Here is a 22,263-nt window from a genome sequence, read left to right as displayed (position 1 = left end):
GTGTCTTCTTTGAGATGATTCATCAATCAGGGAAAAATCATTCTTCCCGCCAACAGGCTGAAAACACGTGCTCTCCGGGGTGTACACCCACCCAAACAGTAATACACTCCGGCATATGCTGTGCGTGTGGGCTTAAGCCATAGAGTTATCTCTCTAAACTAAAGAATTACATCTGACTCTCAAAATCTGGAGTCCCACACCACCTCACCAGCCAAGATGTTTTTGTCTGTTTTCAGTAATGCGCATACAAACTTTTTGCTTCAGATCACCAGGAAGTTTCCCTGGGACTTCAGCTTCCTGGAAGACCTACGTGCTAATACTTCAGCCAAGGAAAAACTCACACGATTGGTAGGGCAGTGTTCTGCAACAGGATACATTTTAACTAACTTAACACTGTATCACTGCATAATACTAATATAACACAGCTTCAAATCATTAATAAAGTTACTTTCACACTTTCAGATAACCCTCAATTTCTTGGTGACAAAACTACTTTTATTAACCAGAAACTATCCTTACTTAGAACATACAGATGCCGCAGTAAGTAACTTGTAGCTGGCTCTAATGTGCTTTCTTTATGAACCTGGGACTTTCAGAACCTATAAATGATGAGACAGCTTAAGATACAGTGTGTGCACACCCCGAGAGCAGGCCCTCGTTATAATATCTAACTTCATTACAGAAAAAAATTGCAACAAATTTAAAAATGATTAAGAGAATTTGCATAAGAAGAAAACATTTCACTACCATTGTCCCGTCAAAACTACTTTTTATGGTTAGCCTATCATACCCTTGTATTTTTAATATTTTACTTTGACATAATTTTAGACTTACAGAAAAGTTGCAAGAATATATAAAAAATTCCAAGGTGCTCTTTATCTGGATTCCTCAAATGTTTACATTTTACTAAATTTGCTTTATTCTTTCCTATTTTTTTCCTGAACCATTTATTAGCAAATTGCAAACATGCACTAAATACTTCAGCATGTATTTCCTTAAAACATGGAATTCTCTTACATAACCACAGTATAATTATCTGAATCAAAAAATTAACACTGATACAATATAATAATCTAATCTACGGCGCTTATTAAGATTCACAATTACCCAATAATGTTCTTTACAGCAAAAAAAAAATCCAGTATCAATCATTGTATTCAGTTGTCATGTCTCCTTTAATACAGAACATTCCTGAGTCTTTGTATTTCATGACACTGACGTTGTTGAAGAACGCAGGCCAGTTATTTTGTAGCTCAATCTGGGTTTGTCTGAGGTTTCCTCAGAGTTAGACTAAAGTTACACAATTCAGGGCGGCAATACCACAGATATGATGCTGAGTTCTTCTCAGTGTATCAAACAACACTGTTAACTAGTTCTACCAGTAACGGTAAACCTTGACCATTAGGTTAAGGTGCTGCCACTGACCAGAGACCATCCACCAGATTTCCCCACTATAACATTACTACTTGACCTGATGTAATTCATAACTATCTTCTTGGGAGATAATCTAGATTATATTAATACCATATTATGCCTCAAATTTCAACCACTAGTTTTAGCATGCATTGAGGATTCTTTCCTGTATTCTTAAAAGACCTTTTCAAATACCCAAGAAGTTGCTTTACTCAAGGAAATGCATTAAATAAATCAAAAATGTTTTGAAAACCAAAAATTGTATCTGCCTGCTTTATTTACTGCAATCACTGCTGAAAAATCAAGGAAACACTATAAATAACTGATTAGATCTCATACGTGGTGCTAAAAAATTCTAATCATGCATTTCTGTGAAATCGTATTATCACTACATGTTTTGTATGTTTTCTTAATGGTCCTGATAACCTCTGTTTCAACTTCAGGTTTTCGTCATGCTAAACCAATACAAGTAACTTGGTAAATAAATTCACAGGTATTGAAGGGGTTTTCCCTCCTTCAAAAAAAAAAAAAACAGCTTGGTTTTTTTGGGAGGAGGGAGTATCAGTTACATCAGACCTTCTCATTTTAATCCTTTCTAGATGATTCCAGTATTATTTTTACTGAGGTTGCTGGTTCCATTGAAATCAGTGGCCCATGATGATATTCAAGGAAAGATACGTTGCAACACAAAAATACACACGACTCTCCCAAAGAGTAGATATGACCCATGGACTCCTAGGTCTCCCATGTTTTTTTAATCTTTGGTTACTGAACATCATTTCTTGAAGGCCAAGGACCTCTGTTATACATCTCTTTACCAAATGCCAAACTGCTACTTGTCCTGTGGCAACAAAGTCACAATGGAGAATCTTTCTCTAAATCAAGCATAGAAAAATGAAAGCATCACTTTGGATTTGCACAGAAATAGGTAGGAATTCTGAGGAGGGATGGACGGAAGCCTGAAGTTTCTGCTGTCCCTTTTCGTGGGGCCTCAACAGAACAACATTTTTCAGCACATAAATACAGAGAAAAAAGTGCTTGCTGCTTCTGTGACTTCTGAAATAAAAGCAAGCGAAACAGAGAATCTTGTCACTCGTCTATGCAGTAGAACTAAAAGCCTGTGAAAGAGTAAACTAGAACCCCAGTGTAACAGGGTCAGCTGTAGCGTGGAACTCAATCAAAGAAGACCTACCTGTGACCTCGCCTAAGCAGATTTTGTTACTAAAAACGCTCACTAAACAAACACACACACAATATCATATAAAAGGTATGGGTGAAGAAATCAACATTCTGATGAGATCCAATATAGAAAATAGGATAAATTTACTTTGATGAATGTCTCTAACACAGAGTATCAACAATAAGACAGACTTTTTAAAATGCCGCCAAGTTCTCCTTCTGGCTTAGACGTACAATTGATAGCCATACATCAACTCTCCACCATCTACATTTGGTACCCGCATCAAGCCAGACGGGTTCAGAGTTCCGCAAACTCAGACTTTAAGCCTAAAAGGAAAGGGATCTTCTAAGGCCAACTTAAAGGAAGTTTCTGCTTTTCTTTCTAATTTAAATATGTGCCTCTGTGGAGTGTGAGTAAAGCTCATTGAGGCTGGATCAGCTGGGAGATCACAGAAGCATATAAACAGCATTGACTATTTTAAGTGAAACCATTTTAATAGACAGCTGGTTTAGGGCCCAGACAATGGAACACCAAGAAGAAGGCTTATTTTCATCCTCCATAGTAAATCATGCGTCTGCTCCCTGTGAAGAAGGTAGTATGCTATGAGAGCAACAAAGACAACAGTGGTTTAAATAAATCAACGTGTTTATCAGGAGTAAGGATGGGAGGCCTGTTACAGAGACAAGCAGGAAGGGGAAAGGAAGCATAGAGAATATATTTTTTAAATAAATGAATTGATGGTGAACCAAGTTGAGGTTTTAACCTAAGAAACAAAAAATATAATAGCAAGTAGAAAACGATGTTTACATTAATCCTGCCAATGGCAAATAAACCCCTTAAAGTGGCAAGAACGCTTGTACAGGAAGAAAAAAAACAGAATGAACAGCACTAACTTCATCTCAACTTTAAAAACCTGGTGAAACTGACAGACAAGTTGTCAAAACTTGACATATTTGGAGCAGATTTATTTTTCTGATATGCCAGCTCCCCTTTTTTTAATGTCCTCTTCTAACAAGCAAAAAGAAAAATCTCATAATTATTTTTAATACTCTATTAACTTTCAAATGGAGGGTTTTTTTCAGAATAATTTTTTATAATTAACCAAAAAGAAGAAAAAAAAGGAACTGTTAAACTTTCACATCCTTTCGCAACAGTGCCAGAGGTTTACAGTGAGAGGATAGAACGCCACCAATTTCAAATGCCCAATTATAAATTAACCTATAACATCTTTGAAAAGAAACAGATCAATCAATAGAGAAACTCTGTTTCTGTTGCCACTGTTTTAAAAGGCGTCTTGTGAAGCGTGGTTCATCCCTGCTTTTCTAAAACATCGCTCTGTCTGAAAAGTTAATTGAAACTTACTATGGAGAAAGACCACACAGCAAAACAAAAAATACACAGTGCACACACACCAGGATCACACTTCAATAGGATGCCAAAGGAAATACAGAGAATTGAGCACGGTTTTTCTTTGTTTACTTTTCTAGTAGTTTTAACTCTTTGTGCTCCATGCCAAAACAAAAAGGGCGAGAATACTTTTAACTTTAGTTCATCAAAATCCGGAAGGGTTTTAGGAACAAAATATTTTCAGTAAGAGTCTTTCTTGGTTTACAACCAAACAACAGGAGACTTGTCATCATTAGTTTAGAGAGAAGGAAGGAAGAGAGGGAAGGAGGGAGGGAGGGAGGAAGGAAGGAAGGAAGGGAGGAAGGAAGGAAGGAAAAAGAAAGAAAAGTGGGTTATCTATAACTAACAAAAACTCTTAATTTTCCTTTTACATCGAAACAGTAACCTTGAAAATATGTCACTCCTTTTTCCACATACAAAATAAAAGGCCAAACCTAATTTGTCGCTTTAAAGAATAAGTTCATGAACGTACAAAGTACCTCCTTCAACCACAAGTGAAATATCTTCTAAATACACACTGTCAAGGAGCATTTGGTAGCAAATTACCAAGAACTGAAACTAATTTTAAAAAATAATATGAATGCCTACATCAGCAATGCACTGTAATAGTAATCATTACATTTGACTACCAAGTTACACTGCTTGTCACTAAAAAAAAAAAATAGTGCTAGTTAATGTGGTCCTAGAAATTTCCAGCAGGTAAAGCAGCCCTAGTTAAAAATTAACCTGTGCCAAGAAAACACTACAAATCTGACATTTCATAAACAATTCTGTCAAAACAGCAATCCAACATTAATAATGGAATAAAATTAAAAAAATTATTTTGCTTCAATTAGCAGCTTGGCTACTGGTGAACACATTACAAAGATGTAATTTCAGCTCCGCAGCTAAGCAGGCCCGTTTTCAGAAGCGAATGAGGAAAGTTGCAAAGGAATGATATCATATTCAGTGTGCTGTTCAGTTACATCACAGCCTTGAATGAAAAGAGAATGTGTACCAAAAGCAATTAGCTTTAGAATGCATCTTTTATGTCTCAAAGAAATAAAATCCCTTATATTATTCAAGTGCCAAGATAAAAACTGAATCATTCTAATAATCCCATATTATATTTCTTTTTCTAGCAGTAATAAAAGATATTTCACTCATATAATAACTACATTTACCTCTGTATTAGGAGACACAACTGGCTTTGTCAATCCAACGAGACAATAATAATAATAATAATAAAATAATAAAAGCAGCTAATTTATTAAGCGCTTAATATGTGCCAGTCACTATCCTAAGCACTTTACACGTATGAATTCATTTAATTCTCACAACAGACCTTTGAGGTAGACGCTACCATTATTCCCATTAGTTTGATTCCAAATGCTTACATATTTTAATTACTCACTAAGACCAAATCAATCATGCTCAACAACTAGATAAACAATTCCTCAAACATCCAAACACTCCTTGATACCTCCCAGCAATATAAGTAAAAGACGTAAGAACAGACTCTCGGTGTAGTCAGACAAGTTCGATAAATGCATCGCCACTAATATGTTCATTTTTAATGCTGTTCAAACATTCACATGGAAACAGCTCTAGCGTAAATATCCCCGAACAAATGGCTGTATATTATCCAGGAGGGAGCAGTTGGACCGCCAGACTGGGGAAGTACTAGGCCATCTGGCTCCGGCAATCTCTCCAAAACCATCAGCTTTGTTTTCACCCCCAGACTCCAAACAACACATTTTCCACTGTGAGGAGTTTACATTTTCCCAAACACGGGTCCTGATCATGCATAAAAATTCCAAACTTCTCCATTCCTCTATGTGCAAGGAAATTCAAATCACCTGCATTTTGGACATGTTACCAAAGGAGAGTGAAAGCTGCTGAAACATGGCTCCTGACTATAAACTTGCCCTGTCCTTTTTTGTTTGTTTCTGTCCCCAAATATATGAAAGAACTCTCTTCTGGCCTAGTGAACTCCTTTGGAACTTATTGACATACTAAAAATGTGTTTATCTACCAATGAAGGACCAAGAACTGAAAGGCTTGTTAATCAAATCTCCATAGCTGTGGCAGGATATAATGAAGCAATCAATAGAAAAAAATGCACTGCATCAATAACTTAAAGAACTGGGAACATCAAAACAAATGCATAAAGAAGATTAGCTGGGAAGAGAAACATGACAGCATTTCTGACTATTGGACCTTGGACCTCCCACTGTGCTGGGAGCCTTTTAGAGACCCCTCACCACATCACCTACCTTCAAATCATACAGACGAGGATTCTGTGGCTATCATTTTCCCCTTTCCAGAAAAAGCTCCTGTTTGGGGGCAGGGAGTGTTTCATTTTTGATAAGTGTATGGAATTTGGTGCTCTTTCTTTGAATTATAAAAATGTCACTTTTTTAAAAGCAAGATGGTAGGAGAGAGGATAAGTTAAAGGTTTTCTTTTTAACTATTTAAAGATAAACAACTCACTGAAGCAATCAAAGAACATAATCATATTCCAAATACTACATGAAAACCAGAAAAGGCACATTAGACCTCAGACCTCCCCCATCGGGTTCATTTGAGCTTCTGCAGTGGATACTGTTTCTGGATGCAACAGCCATAAACTTCTGGATCCTACAGGCCTTTCTGCATGCTCACTAATGGAATACCAAAAACAGCAATGACACAAAAACAACCTATTTTTAGTCCAGCTAAACTTGGTTTTGAACAACCCTTCCCAAAAGCAAGCCTCTTATTTCCTAGTTGGTGGACGAATTTTTTAAATCTCATTATATCCTTTGTGTGTTATAAGAGAGACATAGGGGTAAGGGGGCTCAGATCCCTACACATTCACTTTTAATGAAGCCTCATCTTTCCTGGTAGAGTCCAAAATTAAGAGTCATTACCCAAAATAGTGTAATGAGACGCTCTGAAAAGGTGTGAAATACTATGTCATACTAATACATCTTGGTTGGTTGAATACATTTCTGTTTGATCTCAATGCTGCTAACTCCACCCAAGATGAAGAAGATTTCATGAAAATACAGAGCGCGCAGCTGGTTTTGGACTTTGCTTGCCAAAGATCCCCTTTGAGTTTTAACCCCAATTTGTGAGTCAAAGATATGACATCACACACATAAAGCTGCATATTTCATATGAAAAATGTAACGATAAACCAGTAGCTAAGAGAAGACCCTTGAACTGTGCCTAGGTATTCCCTCCGAAATTTACGATGTTATTAGAACTCATCACATCACTGAAATTACTCCATTCTGCACTTTAAATATCAAAATCCTCAGTCTATCTGGAAGAATCACACAGGAGGAAAAAAAATGTAACCATTTAATCAGTCAGTCTATGTCGTCTTACTTCTGATTGAAGGGGTCACTGCATATTTAACTAAAATCAAAAATTTAAGGAATTTTAAACCAGACTTGGTATTTAATTATCATAAAATAATTTCAAGCTGGATGAGCATCCACTGTTTTAGCCATTAAGGCTAAAATGTAATAATTATGTCACAGCTAAGGAAAGTTATGCTTCTTCACACTGATCTTCTTGAAGACTATTGTATTAACTGTGTACGCAAGAAGCCAACCTACTTCCCAGACTCTTCCAGCACATAATCAACAAACAAGCAACCGGATAATGGGCAGGGATTGCCTTTCAAAGTGAAAGCAACACAGAAGACCTTAGACAATTATTATGAAAGCAAACAGGTATGCCTCAAAAAATCTCTTTTTCTTGATATTTTTTAGACTAAATTCAGACAATTATTTACACCTTTTTTGAGGTCACTCCCCACCAAAATATATAATTGCATATGTTTATAATTGTTATTTTCAGTGAAACGGTATATTATGGCAACTGACTTTCTAATACCTGCTATTATTAAAAATAAACTATATCCTGTTCTAGTTTCCCGCCCCCCAGCTGATAGAATTTATGATACGCAGCGGTCAAAGAATGCCTTAAGCGATAGTTTTCCTTAAGCTCCATGACCTTGTTAGTAAAATGATATTTGATATATTGCTTTATAAAAATCAAGATTATTCTCCCACCATACGAGTGTGTGTAAAGTCAGTTCATGTCACAATGGGAAAATCAATTCTTGGTGACGCTTTTTGTTTAAGGGGTCTAAAAAGAAGTTTTGAGAGAAATTAATCACTTCAAACGTCCTAATTTTGTGCTCCTTATAATTGTTCGTTTCATGGTGCTAAGTGGCCAATGGTGTCCAAGCAGACAGGCCTTATACACTGGTTTGTGGGCACTTTTTCTCTTTTAAAGAATAAATTCTAATAAATACATAGGTAACATATATTAGAGCTCATACTTTGCCCTTCCCCCTCCCATCTTTTCCTTTCCTCTGATGAGAATGAAGGAAAGGATATCCAGGGTATCAAAGATAATTTTTTAAAACAAAACTCCACTTACGACATTTTTGTTTGAAGACGGTAAAAAAAAAAAAAAAAAGTGTTATTGAAATCAGGCTTTTGTGTTTCTGATTGGTAGAAAAAAAAATTTAACAAAATACAACGCGTCCAAATGAAAGGGAATTATCCTATGTAATAATCAAAACCAGTAAAGAAAATAAGACCAAGACTAAAAGTATAAATGTGGATTTACTCTGAACAATTGATTAAGATATAAATAGATCTTCAAGAAGTCAAATATTTTAGGCAAATAACTAGAAATAGATTTCAATAGACATTTATTTATTCTTTTAAAAAATGCATTTCACGCCCTCATGTTTTCTCCCTGGTTTGAAATGGAATATGAGAGTAATAATAAAAATTAGCTGTTATTAAACTGATTCTCACTGAGTAGATTTTAGAACTCCCAACAGCTTATTAATGTGCATTTTGTACCACATATTTAAGCCATGGCTTATTTAAAAACAATTTTAAATATGTATGTATACCCTAATTTGAAGTCTTCCAAGCCAGTATCTATGAAAGATCAGCTCCCTTATTTTAAAGAGAATATTTTTAAATCACAATCAAGCAACTAAGTTTTAACCTTCTCCCTAAATTGGTGGTTGGTACACAATGGCTAACTTCTCCCTTTGCTCTGATTTCTCTCCCCCACTCAATAAAGCTGTCTTCTTTTTGTTATTAAGCCCTCCAACTACCTAACCAGCTACTTAATTCCGAAACTAAACTTTTTCTTAAAATTAAAAAAAAAAAAAAGCCCTCCTGCACCTCATTAAAACGTCAGGCCTCTTTTCTGACTCGGCTCATAATTGTATCTTTTAAACCATAACTCAACCTTAATGTATACTGCTTGACACCCGCGTGTTGGGGAGCTTAAGAAAATGCCGCCTATGTACCTTTAAGACCACAAGCTCACTCATGCTGCCTGGCTTCTTGCCAAACTTGGAGGCAAAAGCAGGAAGATTTTTGCAAAGTATCCTCCAACAATTGTCGCTCCCTCTTCCAACACTACCACCACCACCTCCTCCTTTTAAAAAAAAAATCTGTAGAGTGGATCATCTGCGCTCTCGGCCCATCTCCCCGCTCCTGGGGAACTGTCTCTGCCCCCACCCACTCCTTCTACCTCCCGGGGGAGGTCCGGGTTTGGGTTTCACAAGTTCAGCCCACTCTGCACCAGGGTCTCTGGGCACCTTTTGCGCCCCCTGGGGCTCCCCGGCCGGGTCAAAGGAAGTTCAGCCCATATTCTCCCCACTCAGCACTCGTAATCTTAGTTCACAAGGTCTGAGTTTCCCTTGGAAGGAGGGAGCCGTCGAGCCATCTTCTCCACGCGGCAGACCCAAGTGCATGTATGGCCCCTGGGAAGACTGCGCTGAGAGCGCGGTCCCCGGTCCGCCTTGGAGTTGAGAGTTCGAGGCCCAGACCTCTCGCTATGGAGTAGCCAGCTTCTTGATTGTCCCAAATTTCGAGGCCCTAGCGTCACTCTCCCGGCGCGAAATTAACAAACTTACTTGTTTTGTCATGGAGTCAATGAGGCGAACGTAGAAATCCTGCTCCGTCCTTATCCCTGGGAGAGGAGGAGGAGGGGAAAGAGGAGAACGAAGGAAAATTAAGTGAGACAGGATCTGCGCGAAACAAACAAAGAATGGGGCTCCAAGGCTGCCGCAACTCCAACAGTTCTGGAGAAGCACACAGGACCCCCTTCCCCAGTGTTCAGACAGGGGTCTCTGGCCTAGCCCGACTGCTCTCGGAAGCCAGCCCCCAACCGCGGCAGCTAGGAATGGGGCGGGACCCCCCACCTGGCTACTCTCTCCTCCCTTGGCAGGAGCCCCTCTGCGCGAGCCATCAAGGCCATGATCATTCCCTGAGCCCAAGGGTCTGGAAGTCTGGACTAATCAGAGAGAACCAGCCTTAAGAAGGGGAGGAAGAGAAAAAACGGCCCAGCGAGGGCCAGGGCGCCACACCTGGCACCAGGTACACGACGGCCCGACACGGCCGCCCTCGAGCCACTCAGGGCCTTCTCGGGTGAAACCTCCTCAGGCGAAACAGGAGAGACCGGTTTACCGCGAGGATGGCGAACGACTGAGCTTTGCTCAGGGCTCTAGTCCACCTGGAGCATTCCGCGCCCCCTGCCCTCACCCGGAACCCCGGAGAGCCGGCGCGGACCCAACGGGAGCCTCACCATTGCTGTAGAGGAGCTGGAGCCGGTAGTGAATCCCATTATTGGTCTTTTCGCTGTTGGCTTCCTGGGTTGCAGCAGGACGCAAAGACACAAGAGACGCAGGAGAGAGGTCGGCGTGAGCGAGTGGACCGACTTCCAGGCAACTTTCCCCAAGCCGGGACCCCTGGCGGGGGAGCCAGACAGGCCCCGGAGCAGCAGAAATTGCCGCCAACTGTGATCCCTCTGCGGTCCCCCCACCCCACCTTTACTGCTCCCTCTTCCCTTCCAGAAAATTCCATGGGGCGCGCACCAGCGATCCCCTCCCCAGGGCCTGGGGGCTCGGGCCTGGGCCAGGAGAGGCAGGAGCCTCGCGTGGTAGCGCGGTCGAGCGCGGGTTCATCCCGGGCGCCCTTGACTCTGGAATCTGAAGCCAGGCTCGCCTCTCTCCAGCTCTTGGGGCTCCCCGCGAACTTCTTCGGAGCAGAACCTCATGAACGAGGATCCCGGGTTCGCCCAGGATGGGAAGTGGCTTGGGGGACCCCGCGCAAGAGTGTGTTACGGATGCTTTGCACTCGCGGAGGAGCGCGCCTCCCGAAGCGCCTGGGCCTGCTCCCCTGCCAGGGGCGAGGGGCAGCGGCGCTGCGCCCACTTACTTTTTCCTTCTCCACGAACCCCACAAAGGCCGTCCTCTCGATCTCCACGGGCTGGCCCTGTCTGTCGTAGAGGGCCAGGACGAAGTGGAAGAAGTTGGATTTCCGCAGATTGGAAGGCGGCTGCTTCTCAAAGTGAGCCCGGGCCAGACCCACCCCGCTGCGGCCAAAGACGCAGAGTTAGACGGCTAAGCGGGACACTGAGCCGCGACCGCTTGTTACTCCTTACACACGCGCGAACCCTCAAACACCCACCTTCTCTGCCCCCAAAACGCCCAGTAGGCGCCCTATACGCCCGTTCAAGCCCCCCGGGCCCACCCGGCGACGGACCGTGCGTGTTCTCGCGTGCCCCGTCCTCCCGGCCGAGGACAGGGCGCGCCCCCCGAGCTAGCCGAAGAGGTGTGAAAGTTTTGTTTGGGTTTTGCGCAGGAGATAAAACGCTGTAAGCATTTACTGGGAGCTGATGCGCGCTGCGTGGGGAGGAAGAAAAGTGACAGTGCACGAGGTGAACCCGCGCTCCCAGAGTAGGACGGGTCGTTTACAACTTAAAGGGAGGGGGCCATGGGAATTGGTTCCCGCCACCCCCTCGAATCTCCCGTCTCAGCTCCGTGGGAAGGTGAAACGGGATGGGGAACATGCTCAGCTGCTCGCTGCAGCAGCCAACCTCCAGGAAACCTCTTGGGCGCCACCAGCCATGGGTGCCCGGCCTCGGGAAGCCACATGTCCCCCCAAATAAAGCATGTGGAGAAAAAGGATCTGAGAGTGGAACTCAGAGCTGTCAGGGGTGGTCGCTGTCGGAAACACTGGGGGTGTTTTTTAAAGACCTGTCCCGACAAAGTTTCGCGGTTCCCCAGAAATCCTCACACTCATTCCAGAAATCCTACCGACCAGGGCTGCCGGCGGAGCGCGCCCGCCGGGGGGCTGGAGGCTGGGGCGCCAGGGGCGCAGGGCGGCCACTGACAGCCCGACCTGCCCAACACAAGGGCGCGCGCTCAAACACACACACACACACACACACGCACAAACACACACACACACACACACACACTTTCACTTCCAGCCTAGTTACCCAACTCACTCTCACTACCAACCACCCCCATCTCTATACTCGGCGGGGATGGGAACAGTGATGCCGGACACTTGTCCCCAGCCCGGAGAAGATGAAAATGATGTAATTAGTCATCTTCCTTCTTCCCCTTCCGCCCTCTCTGAGTCTGAGAGGGCCTGGGGCCGCCAGATCTCCCACTCCCCCAAGTCCAGCTTGTGGCCTGAAAAAAAAGGCCATTTCTCACTTGGGACCAGGAGTCCCAGAAAAAGGTGTTGAGGGTGCCCAGGAAAGTTCCCCCAGGTCACTCTCCAAGGGCAGTCCCTCCAGGCCACACAGTCTAGCATCCCAGGAGCTGAGAGTGGGAGAGGGGCTAGAAGGGGCCATGGTGACAGAGAGTGGGGAAGACTTCTAGGAGATGTCAGAATTAAAGTTGAGAGTTGCTCTCCGGGTAGACCGAGAAAAACTGAAAACTAGAGAGGGAGGGAGAACCAGATGGGAGAAATGAGAAGATTCTGGGGAGAAAAGGAGAAAGAAAGGGAGGTAAGGGAAGGAGAAAGAGGAGAAAGGAAGGAGGAGTGAAGAAGGAAGGGGACGAAAAGAAGGAAGAGAGGGAAGGAGAGGAGGGAAAAGAGGAAAAGAAAAGTAAAGAAAGGAGGAAGAAAGGAAAAAAGGATAGAAGGAAGAGAAAAAGGAAGGAAGAGAGCGGGAAGAAAAGAAGGAATGAGAAGAGAAGGAAAATAAGTTTATAAAGAAGGGAAAAAAGGAAAGAAGTAAAAAGGAAAACAAGGAAAAAGGAAAGGAAGAACGAAGAAAAGAAAGAGACACAGAAAGAGAAAGAAAGAAAAAGAAAAAGAAAGAAAGGAAACCGGCCTGAAAAGAAAGAGCAATCACATAAAAATACAGATATCCAACATCATGCTGGTGAGACGCCTCTTCTGGCTTAAAACAAAATGAAAACAGTCACAGACGAGGCAAGGAAAAGTGCCGGCAAAGCGTGGGCTCCTCGCAGGCAGCTGCCGGCTCTCGGGCCGCAGGCGACCGAGCAGCGCGGCCGGGGAGCGCGAAGCCCCGGAGGCGAGAGGAGCGGAGCGGCGGCCGCACGAGCGCGGCCCGGTCCCGCGGCGCCGGCCGCCACCACCTCCTCCCGGCTCCACTGCTCGCGGCTCGCCTGCCGGCCGCGGTCCCCGAGCGGTACCCACCTCTGCGCCGCCGTGTTGGCGTCCAGCACCCCGGCGCCCTGCATCCACGTCCGCACCGCGTTCATGCCGCTGCCCAGCGGCTCTTCCTTCATGCTGCTTCCACTCCGTTGGATGCTTTCCTGAATCCCAAACATGAAAACAACCTTTTCTTGTGGAAAATCTCCTCCCCCTTGAAAATATTAAAAAAAAAAAAAAAAAGGAAAGAAAACGCCAGCCAGAGATTTTTTTTTTTTCTTTGAGACGATGAACTCGCGCTAGAAGATCAAGGCGGGCTGAAAAGCAAATTTTTAAAAAAATCTAAACCTTCGCTCAAAACTGAGCGATAACCTGGGGGGAAAAAAGGAGAGAAAAAAAGAAGGGAAAATCCAACGAAAAGACCAAAATAAAAAAAATAGAGATGTATGCTTGGCTGTTGGGGGTTGTTTGGTTGGTTAATTTTTGGTTTGGGTGCTTTTTTTTTTTTTTGTAATGATTACAGGCCGGTGGAGGACAGGAGGGGCTGGAGTTTCCTTTTGTAGAGGTACCCTTCACTTGAAGAAGCAGGAAGAAAAAAAAAAAAGCCCTGATGGCAATTTAAGAAACAATAGACTCAACTCGCGCTGCCGGCTTTGCTACTTCAAGTGTCATTTTCCACAACCAGGCAAGTTTTTTCCTCTCTCTTTTTTTTTCCTCCTTCTCTCCCAACCAAAGATGTTTCTTTCCTTTCAGTGCGTATAGATGAGGAGCACGCTGGTTGCCGTAGACAGATACACCAGAGAGGGAGAGTGGGGTGGGGGGAAGGGGGGAGAGAGAGGGAGAGAAGAAGGGGGGAGGGAAAGACAGAGAGAAAGAGAGAGAGGAGAGGGAGAAAGAGAGAGGGGTGGACCCTGCTGGATGGAGATTCTGTTTTCTCCTTGCTAAAATAGAAGTGATTTGCAGGCTTTCCCTATGGAATCCAGTTTGACTCTCCCCAGAGCTAAACACAGGCACACTAACCCCAAAGGGAGGAGGCGGGGCCCGCGCCTGACAGACCCGCCCCCTCATTTGCATAACGTCATCCTTCCGCCTCACCGCAGCCAATCGCGGCTCAGGAGCCTGCTGGCTCGCAGCGCGGGGCCACGCTCCCTCATTAACATCCTTCTCCGGGTGGCGCGGGGGAGCCGGCCAAAGTTCCTCTCAAAGTGGCGAGCGAAGGATCTCTGAGCACCGGCGTCTGAGCTGGGGAGGAGCAGGGCTGAGTCGGACAGGAGAGGGGGAACAGAAGGATGGGGAGAGGGATATTCTTCTCAGGAATCAGAGCTGGGGTCTGCGTCCTGGCCATTGCGCTGCGTTTAGCATCCTCGCCGCGCCCTGAGCGCGCTCGAGGCGCACAGGCTGCGCCCTCCCAGGGCCGATGCCGCGTCCTCCTCCGCTATTCTGGGACGTCGGGGGCAAAAGTGGAGGAGACAGGAAAGCCCAGGCAGAAAAAGCAGGACGCGAGTCCCAGGTGCCCACCTCTTCGCTTTGAGGAGAGGGTGGTGGGGTGGAAAATGGGTGCCGAGGTCGGGGCTGGGAGCTCGCGGAGGCCACAGCCTCCACGCTGGGAGGGGTGGTTGGACCCTGGGCCCCGACAAGAGAGGCGCTATAGGTCCCCAGGGAGTGGCGGACCCGGGCTCTACCCCTAGTCTGGCCTCTGAAACGCTTCTGGCTCAGCCGCTAGCCTCGAGGCCGCTGGCGATAGGCACTGTCCTCACATACTCAGTTCTCTCGAGCGCTCCATGGGCTGTGTAAACGGTGGAATGAATGCTCTTACTAGAGCTGAATCAGAATGCGTTTTAAAACTTATTCAGATTCGATCCTCAACCCCTCCGAGCCCACCCCCGCCCCCAAAGTAGTTTTTCTTTAGAGTAACTACCAAAACAACAACTGACTAGTTTCTAATTCGTTGGTTATTTGGTGTAGGGTTTCTATCTCATTCTTTCTGTTAAAATGGGGGGCTTGAAGGAACCCTCCTCAACTTCTGCCCCTGCCATATGTCAAGACAGAGAGAGGTCTAGGAAGGAAGGAAAGAAAGAAGGGAAGAAGAAATGGTCTCCAACCTGAGACCTTTTGGCATATATGCTTGTGGCTGGCAAAGGAAATAGCTAGATGTTTCTGGGTAATGTGCCCCATCATTTTTTAGCAGGTTGTAACCTCTAATAAGCACATGGTGAACTTCTGTTTCATTGCCCTCAAAGGAACTCCCTGACTGCAGCCAAATCTGCTAAGGACTCCTTCGGGGAGATTCTCTGCCAGAAATCCAGGTCCCCTTTCTGCCGGCCTTCCTTGACCCTTTGATTTAGGAAGCTCATGGGGTCAGTGATGGAAAAGTACACATGCCCATATTGAATGGAATGGAGACAAGCAAGAGTTATGCTTTGTGCTCTTGGCAGAGCAGGAAAGTGGGAGCCACTTCCTGATTCTGAAACTAGATGAAAGACTGTGTTTCAGGCCTGTGGGTACATGGCCACTGTCCTCAAACACTGCTTTATCTCTCGTGCACAAAGCCTGCCCTGCTCTTATGCCATTTAATCTGGACCACGAATGTGCTGAGCACTTTATCCCTGGTCCCATAATTAATGCCATCTCCTCCAAGACACTCCTGAAGAGATCTGTCTGATCCATCAGGATCCCCACAGCGTCTACCAGAATTCCTGGCACACTGTTCAGGAGGGGTACGTTGGTGGAGAGACTAGAAGAATTGTAGGTTTGTGGGCAGAGGAAAGGGGGAGATGGACCCCCTCCATTCCTTTGGAATTCAAATGCACAATTGGAACTGGGCCTGCTGAAAAATTCCTAAAGTTCCAGGCTTAACCTCCAAGGCTCAAAGGGTCCCCAGAGCCAATCCCTTCCCCTGCCTGGACCATCCACTGCCTGTTCTGAGGGGGATCCTTCAAGAAAGGGGAACCGGGAAGCAGAGTCTGCCCTCCTATCAATGAATCCCAGATAGCCCTGGCATAAGACTCAGACCTCCCTCTCCATAATTGCCTGAGCCTCCACTTTACTCTCCAGTAAACCGTGTTCAGGACTCCAAGTTGGTCAGGTACATACCCCAGTGACGGGAACACATAATAGGAGAACAGATGACTGCCAATGGGGGCGGCAAAGCTGCCAGGGAAAGGAGAGACGTGGCCACTCTGAGGACCACACAACAGATGGATTTCTGGGGGTCAAGCAGAATCTAGAAGCACTCTGAAAATAATGTTTTTGTTGAGGGGCCTGAAGCTGCCTGATTTAAAAGAGAAATTGGCCCAGAGAAAGAAGCCTTCAGCAGCCCAGTTCCTGCCCCAGAGCCAGTAATCTCCAGGAACTAAGAGGGAGGCAACCTCCACATCTGCCAGGCCAAAGAAGGAGCAGAAATAAAAGGGGCAGGAATCTTTTGACAAGACTAATTCCCTTTGGCTATGCGGAGGCAGCAGGTACCTCACCTGGGATGGCAAGTGTACTTTAATCAAGCAAGGTGTATTCATCGCTTTTCTTCTGGGTGTCCTTGTGCTTTCAACCTGGCTTTCTCGCCCAGTAATAAATGTTTAAGTAGGAAGGAAGCTAAAGGGAAGGTGGGAAAGAGACAAAGAGGGTGATAGAAAACTGGGAACAACACCCAGGCCACGAGAGTGGTAGGTTTTTGTGGATTTCCTCTGATGAATACTGAACTAGCCACGTTAATTTAAACTCTGAAAAATCCTTAAACACTTTTCAGTCTTCCCTCCTGTAAGGTTAGCACCACCTCCAGAAGGCAAAGCACGTGTGTAGAGGGACTGTAAAGTATGAACTGAGACTGGCTCCATCCTTTTTGAGTTAATAGTCACAGCTCCGGTGAAGAGAGAGAATTTATAACATATCTATGATATGACTTTAGGGTAGTTTATAACAGTAATCCCCAAATTCGGATTATCAGCCTAATAATATGGAGGGCAGAGGGGGAGGGGTGCATTTGTTAAAAATGCAAATTTCCAGGCCTTGTCCAGACCTGCAGAATTAGGGAGGAAGAAAGTGAGGGGGAAAGAAACTGCGTGAGGAAAATACACAGCAGAATGGGTTTACATGTGGAAGGAGCAATTGGAAAGGCTTGATATTTCTCCTAGGATGATGTCGCCTTCTGAGCTTCTCAGAATTTCTTCCGCGGTGGGGGTTAGCGTCGCCCCCTCTCTCCCAATTGCTCCAGACAGCAGACAGGGCTGCCCAGCCCTCGGGGTCTTCCGCCCTGGAGGAAGCTCAGACCCAGGGAGCAAAGTCCCCTGCACCCTGAACTTTGAAACCTCCCCTCTCTTGGCTATCCCCACCCCTGTTACGGCAGAGGAAAACCAATCCCCTTCCTTGGAGGGCGTCAGGGCCCGCAGTAACTTCCATGGGGTGCAAGTGGAAACCTACCTGCCCCCCAAAAAGAGCAGAGACAAGATAAATACAGTCGAACTAGGACTAGCGGGGACGTCCCAGGAAAAGAGGGAATCTTCTCTGCTCGTCCGCCCCCAGGAGGCCAGACTTGAGACCTGCCGCTTAGAAAATTCCCTCGATCTCCGCTGGCTTTATGAAGATGAGCCCCCAGAAGGGCCGCCTGTCTGGGGAAATGTCCCCTTGCTTTTCCCGCTAGCCAGAGACCGCTGAGAGGGAGACCCGAGGAAAGATGCCTCCTTCGGTGCTGGGAAAAAGGGAAGGAAAAGATGGGGCGATTAAGGCCTAAGACGCCAAGTCCCTCCGCATGCGGCCCGCTCCGACGGCGTCCGCCGGCGGCCTGGAGTCGCGCGCGGGGGCGGGCAGAGGCTGAGGCGCTGCCTGCAGGAGGAAGGGGATAAGGGGGTACGGGCGGGCCAGGGCCCTGGGAAAGTGAGGACCTGAGCCGGGCACAGCTCCGCAGCGGCCGCCGAGCGGCACTCAGACGCCGGCGAGGGTGGCTGAGCAACGGGGCCCTGCCGCCCGCGCGCGACACCCTGCCCCCGCCGCTCCAACACCTCTACCCACTGCCCTCGGGAACGCGTAGGAGCAGCGGGCCACCGCTCCACCGGAACTCGGTCTGTCCTGCTTCCTTGCTCCCGGCGTCTCTGGCAAGCCACAAAGGAAAGGGGGCATTTCCCCGGACCCTCACCCCTGTTTCCGACCCCCAGCGCTGCAGAGAAGGCTCCGTTTGCTCGCCCAGTCTGACCGACACCTCCAGTCCCTGGAAGCATGCCTCTCTCCCATACTACAGACAGGGAAACTGAGGCCTAGAGAGGGACGAAGGCATATAGGAGGTAGAGATCAGGCAAACAACACGGTGGGGGCTCTCCCCGGAGCTTGGGAGCGTTTAGTCTGCCCAGGACAAGGGCTTGGAGCAAGGTGTTCGAACAAACCTTTCTCGGATTGAGCCTACCCACTCTCTCGGGTTTCCCCGCGGCGGTCCCCAGATAATAATAGATCCCGTTTGTTGAATGAAGGCTTTACGGGCAAAAACTCACTGAATTCCCACAACGGACCAAGAAGGCAGGTTAGACCACCACCATTTTACAGGCGAGGAAACCATTGCCCTGTGATTGAAATGAAACAACCTGCCCACGGCCACACTGCTAATAAGGTCGCCAAGCCGAAATTTCTCCAGAGCCTGTGCCCTGAACTTTGGACTCAAACCACTCACCCGGCTGCTCATATCTCCTGCGTTCGCCTTGGTGCCTGCCCGCCAACGCTCACAGATCCCTAGAGCTCTCGAGCCCCTGGGTTTCTCGGATGACAAAGGAGCAAGGGCGCAGGTTGCCTCCCGAGGGGAGACAGCAGAAGGGAGAGAGGAAGGGAAAGCGTTCTGAAAAGTCTTAATGCGTGGACTGGATGCGCATCCCAGCGGTCAGATACCCACGCGCGTCTCTCGGGGCCGCCGGGGACGGGGCGCGCCAGGGTCGTGCCAGCTCCATCCCCGGCTCTGCTACATTTCGTAGGTGACCTCCAGTCAACCGCTTCTCCCAGTCCTAGCTGAGATCTTAGAGCTCTAGGCACACGCGAAGTCGCCTAATTGAAAGAGACTAAACATAGGGTTTTGAGGGGTCGCTTGCGACGCCCATCCGAGGACAGAAATCTGGACACCTGCGGATGTGCTTTAATGGAGGAAGACCATACGGCCTTGGCATGACCACAGATAGCTGAAAGCTAAAGTTACTCTGAGCCGGGAGAATACATTTGGGAGCACTACCGGAAAGGATCTCCCTGTACGAGGCTGCCCCGGGGTGCGACGATACCCCACCCGCGGCCCTTACCCATAGTCCTCCAGCCCGCGTGATCAGCAAAGGGCCCTCACTCCCTCAGCTGAAGGAGGCTCCAGGGTGGCAGAAGGGGGCTGCCCAGCTATTTGGAAATTAGCATCCCTTCAGTAGAGCAAACCTGGATGAAGGAAACGAAGGCCTGGGAGGTTTTGGAGGGGAAGGGAGGAAGAGTAGATCTGTTTGCTTAGGGAAAAGTGGGAGAAGGGAGTTGAGCGGATGAGCTTGAGATGCCCGGGGCACAAAAACTTCCAGCGTGTATCTCTTTTGAGGCGCAATTCACTGGATATTTACTCATCGAGTAAATACGCATATGCGCTTTGAGGTCTTTGTTGGCTCCTGAGATGCGAGATGCGTGCGATGTGAGCGCACAAATATGTGTGTATGAACGAAGAGTGGCTGCATATTTGTGGGCCTGTGCACTTGGCCTGTGAGTGACAGCGCGCACTTGGGTGCACGTGGGCGCTTGTGCTTGAGGAGGATTGTTGCACACAAGCGCGAGTACACGTATGCATGTGTAGTGTGTGCATGTGTCACGTGTAGACGTGTCTCGTTTATGTGAGTGGGTGTGCATGTGCACAAGTAGGTGTGTATATGAGCCTGGGCTTACACGTGGTTTGTGGGTCCACGCGTGCATGTGAAACCCAGCAAAGAAGTCCCACCAAATCTCAGATCGAGTCAAAGGAAAGGCGCAGGCAGGAAGCGGATTGAGCACCCCAGGGTAGGCGTGGAAACTGTTGTTGCTTCAGCCTGCGCGGGACCAGTCCAGAGCCGCGGGTTAGCGCCCAGCTTGGCTCGGGCGGGAGATGCACCTTCCAGCCGGGGCCCACAAATTCCCGGGACTGCGCCCGCAGTGATGCCTGCTGGACAGTTCCGCGCTCTTAATTGTTCCTCGCGGACAGTTTCCGATTATTGATGCCGCGTGTCCCAGAAGAGGCGGCTTCCGGGTTATTTGCTTATGTATTTATTATCTTTATCACCGTCATTACTTGGTGGCTGTATGAAGGTGGTGCCAAACCCACCAAGCCTGCCCAGGGTGGCCTCCGAGGGGCGGTGAGTCGCGGGTGCCCGGATCTTCCCCTTACGTGGAGCCACAGCGCCACCTCGCGGTCCCCCAGCCTCCCTCCCGTCACCGCCGCTGAAGGCAGTGAAGTGAACTTCCTGATCCAGGCCCCCAAGTTCCCTTTACTACTTTTTTATTTGCTTTCGCCATTCCTCTTTCTCTCACTAGAACGTCCCCGCAAACACGCCTTGCTGCAGCGCTTTGTGCACGACCCGAATGCCTACACCCTTCTCCACCTGGAGAAGTTCGGCTCTCCTTGGAATCACAAGCTCAAAGTGCTCTTCTTGAATGAAATCTTCCCAAACCTCAATTCGTGCCTTCCCCTGTTTCCCTAGCGCTCATACCACATTGGACAGGAATATTGTTTAAACGTCTCTCTCCCCTCCCTAATGAGGGAGCTCCTCAACAATGACTTCTGTTGCTTCCAGCAACAACAATAATAACAATAAAACCTGGTATTTACTGAGCACATCTTATGCAATGTACTATGCTAAGCACTTGACTTTGATTATCTCATTTAATTTCCCCAGAAAAACCATGAAGTAAGCACCAGTATAATTTCTCAGTTTGCAGATGAAGCTAAGCGAGCTCCCATCCAAGGTCGCATTGCAGAGCCCAGCACAATTCTATTTGATGCCAGGACCCACTTTTCTTAACCTCTGTTCTTTGCAGACTTCTTCAGCTCTATATCCACAGGCTTTAAGACAGGACCAGGCACAGAGTGAGCATTCATATATTTATGAATAAATGAACCACTGCCAATTTAAATTATTCTCCAAGAGAGTTGGGCTAGACAAACACTGCATTTATCAGATAGTTTGAGTGAAATGTTACCACAATAGTTCATCCCAAAAGAATATTCCACTACTAACTAGCTAGTTGACCTTGGTCAAGTCACTTCGTCCTCAATATCCTCATTTGTAAAAGCAGGTATGCTGTGAGGATCAAATGAGGCAAAAAACATGGAGCTCTTGTTATAGCTCCTTGCACTGTAGTCAATACTCAATAAAAGTTTGCTATTAATATAATTATTAATGAAAGTCTAAAAAACTAAAGCACAAAACACAAAATTGACGTACCCCTAGTCACATAGAATTCACTGTACCTCTGTATAAAATTATATCACTATTATATCTTGATTTTCATCTTGGACATAAAATATGTAATAAAATATGTTTAGTTTATTGTGGTTGGGGTGTTAATGCTAACGCTGCTCAGTTATAAACTTTTAAGGGGCAGGGGGGAAAGATAATTAAACAGTAAATCAGCAGACTTTCACTCCGGCCCTTTTCTCGTGCTTTGTAGATTTTTACCAAGAAAGATTTAAAGAAAGACTATAAAAGTGCTTATTATTCTGGAAAGTACAAAACTCTATTTTTTAATTTAGGGGACATTCTGAGCTAGTGTGAGTTTTTCCCCGCTTGAAACACTTTGCTGCTAGTAGTACACTAAAAGTTTAAAAATACATATCTAAGCAAATGATTGTACCCAAAGCAAAGAAACAAATCA

General features: G+C 46.4%; 1 protein-coding gene across 5 annotated transcripts in view; it reads right to left on the bottom strand.

Moving 5' to 3' along the window:
- The window catches only part of EBF1 (EBF transcription factor 1), a 381,707-nt gene extending 367,231 nt beyond the window's left edge, over window positions 1-14,476 (bottom strand). For 3 of the 5 annotated variants that reach the window (XM_046667997.1, XM_046668000.1, XM_046668001.1), the window contains exons 1-4: window positions 13,474-14,471; window positions 11,230-11,386; window positions 10,598-10,661; window positions 9,927-9,982 (exon numbers count right to left, since the gene is read on the bottom strand). In XM_046667997.1, the coding sequence (XP_046523953.1) occupies window positions 9,927-9,982; window positions 10,598-10,661; window positions 11,230-11,386; window positions 13,474-13,607 (411 nt within the window). In that variant the 5' untranslated portion in view covers window positions 13,608-14,471. Of the gene's footprint in view, window positions 1-9,926; window positions 9,983-10,597; window positions 10,662-11,229; window positions 11,387-13,473 lie in introns of all 5 variants that reach the window. The other 2 variants (XM_046668002.1, XM_046667998.1) reach the window with 2 other exon arrangements.
- Window positions 14,477-22,263: the final 7,787 nt, after the last annotated feature.

The sequence above is a fragment of the Equus quagga genome, chromosome 7, assembly GCF_021613505.1.
Source record: "Equus quagga isolate Etosha38 chromosome 7, UCLA_HA_Equagga_1.0, whole genome shotgun sequence".
In the NCBI taxonomy this organism is placed as follows: domain Eukaryota; kingdom Metazoa; phylum Chordata; class Mammalia; order Perissodactyla; family Equidae; genus Equus; species Equus quagga.
Note: the sequence above shows the minus strand (reverse complement) of the source record. Positions and strands in the feature narration are given on the sequence as shown.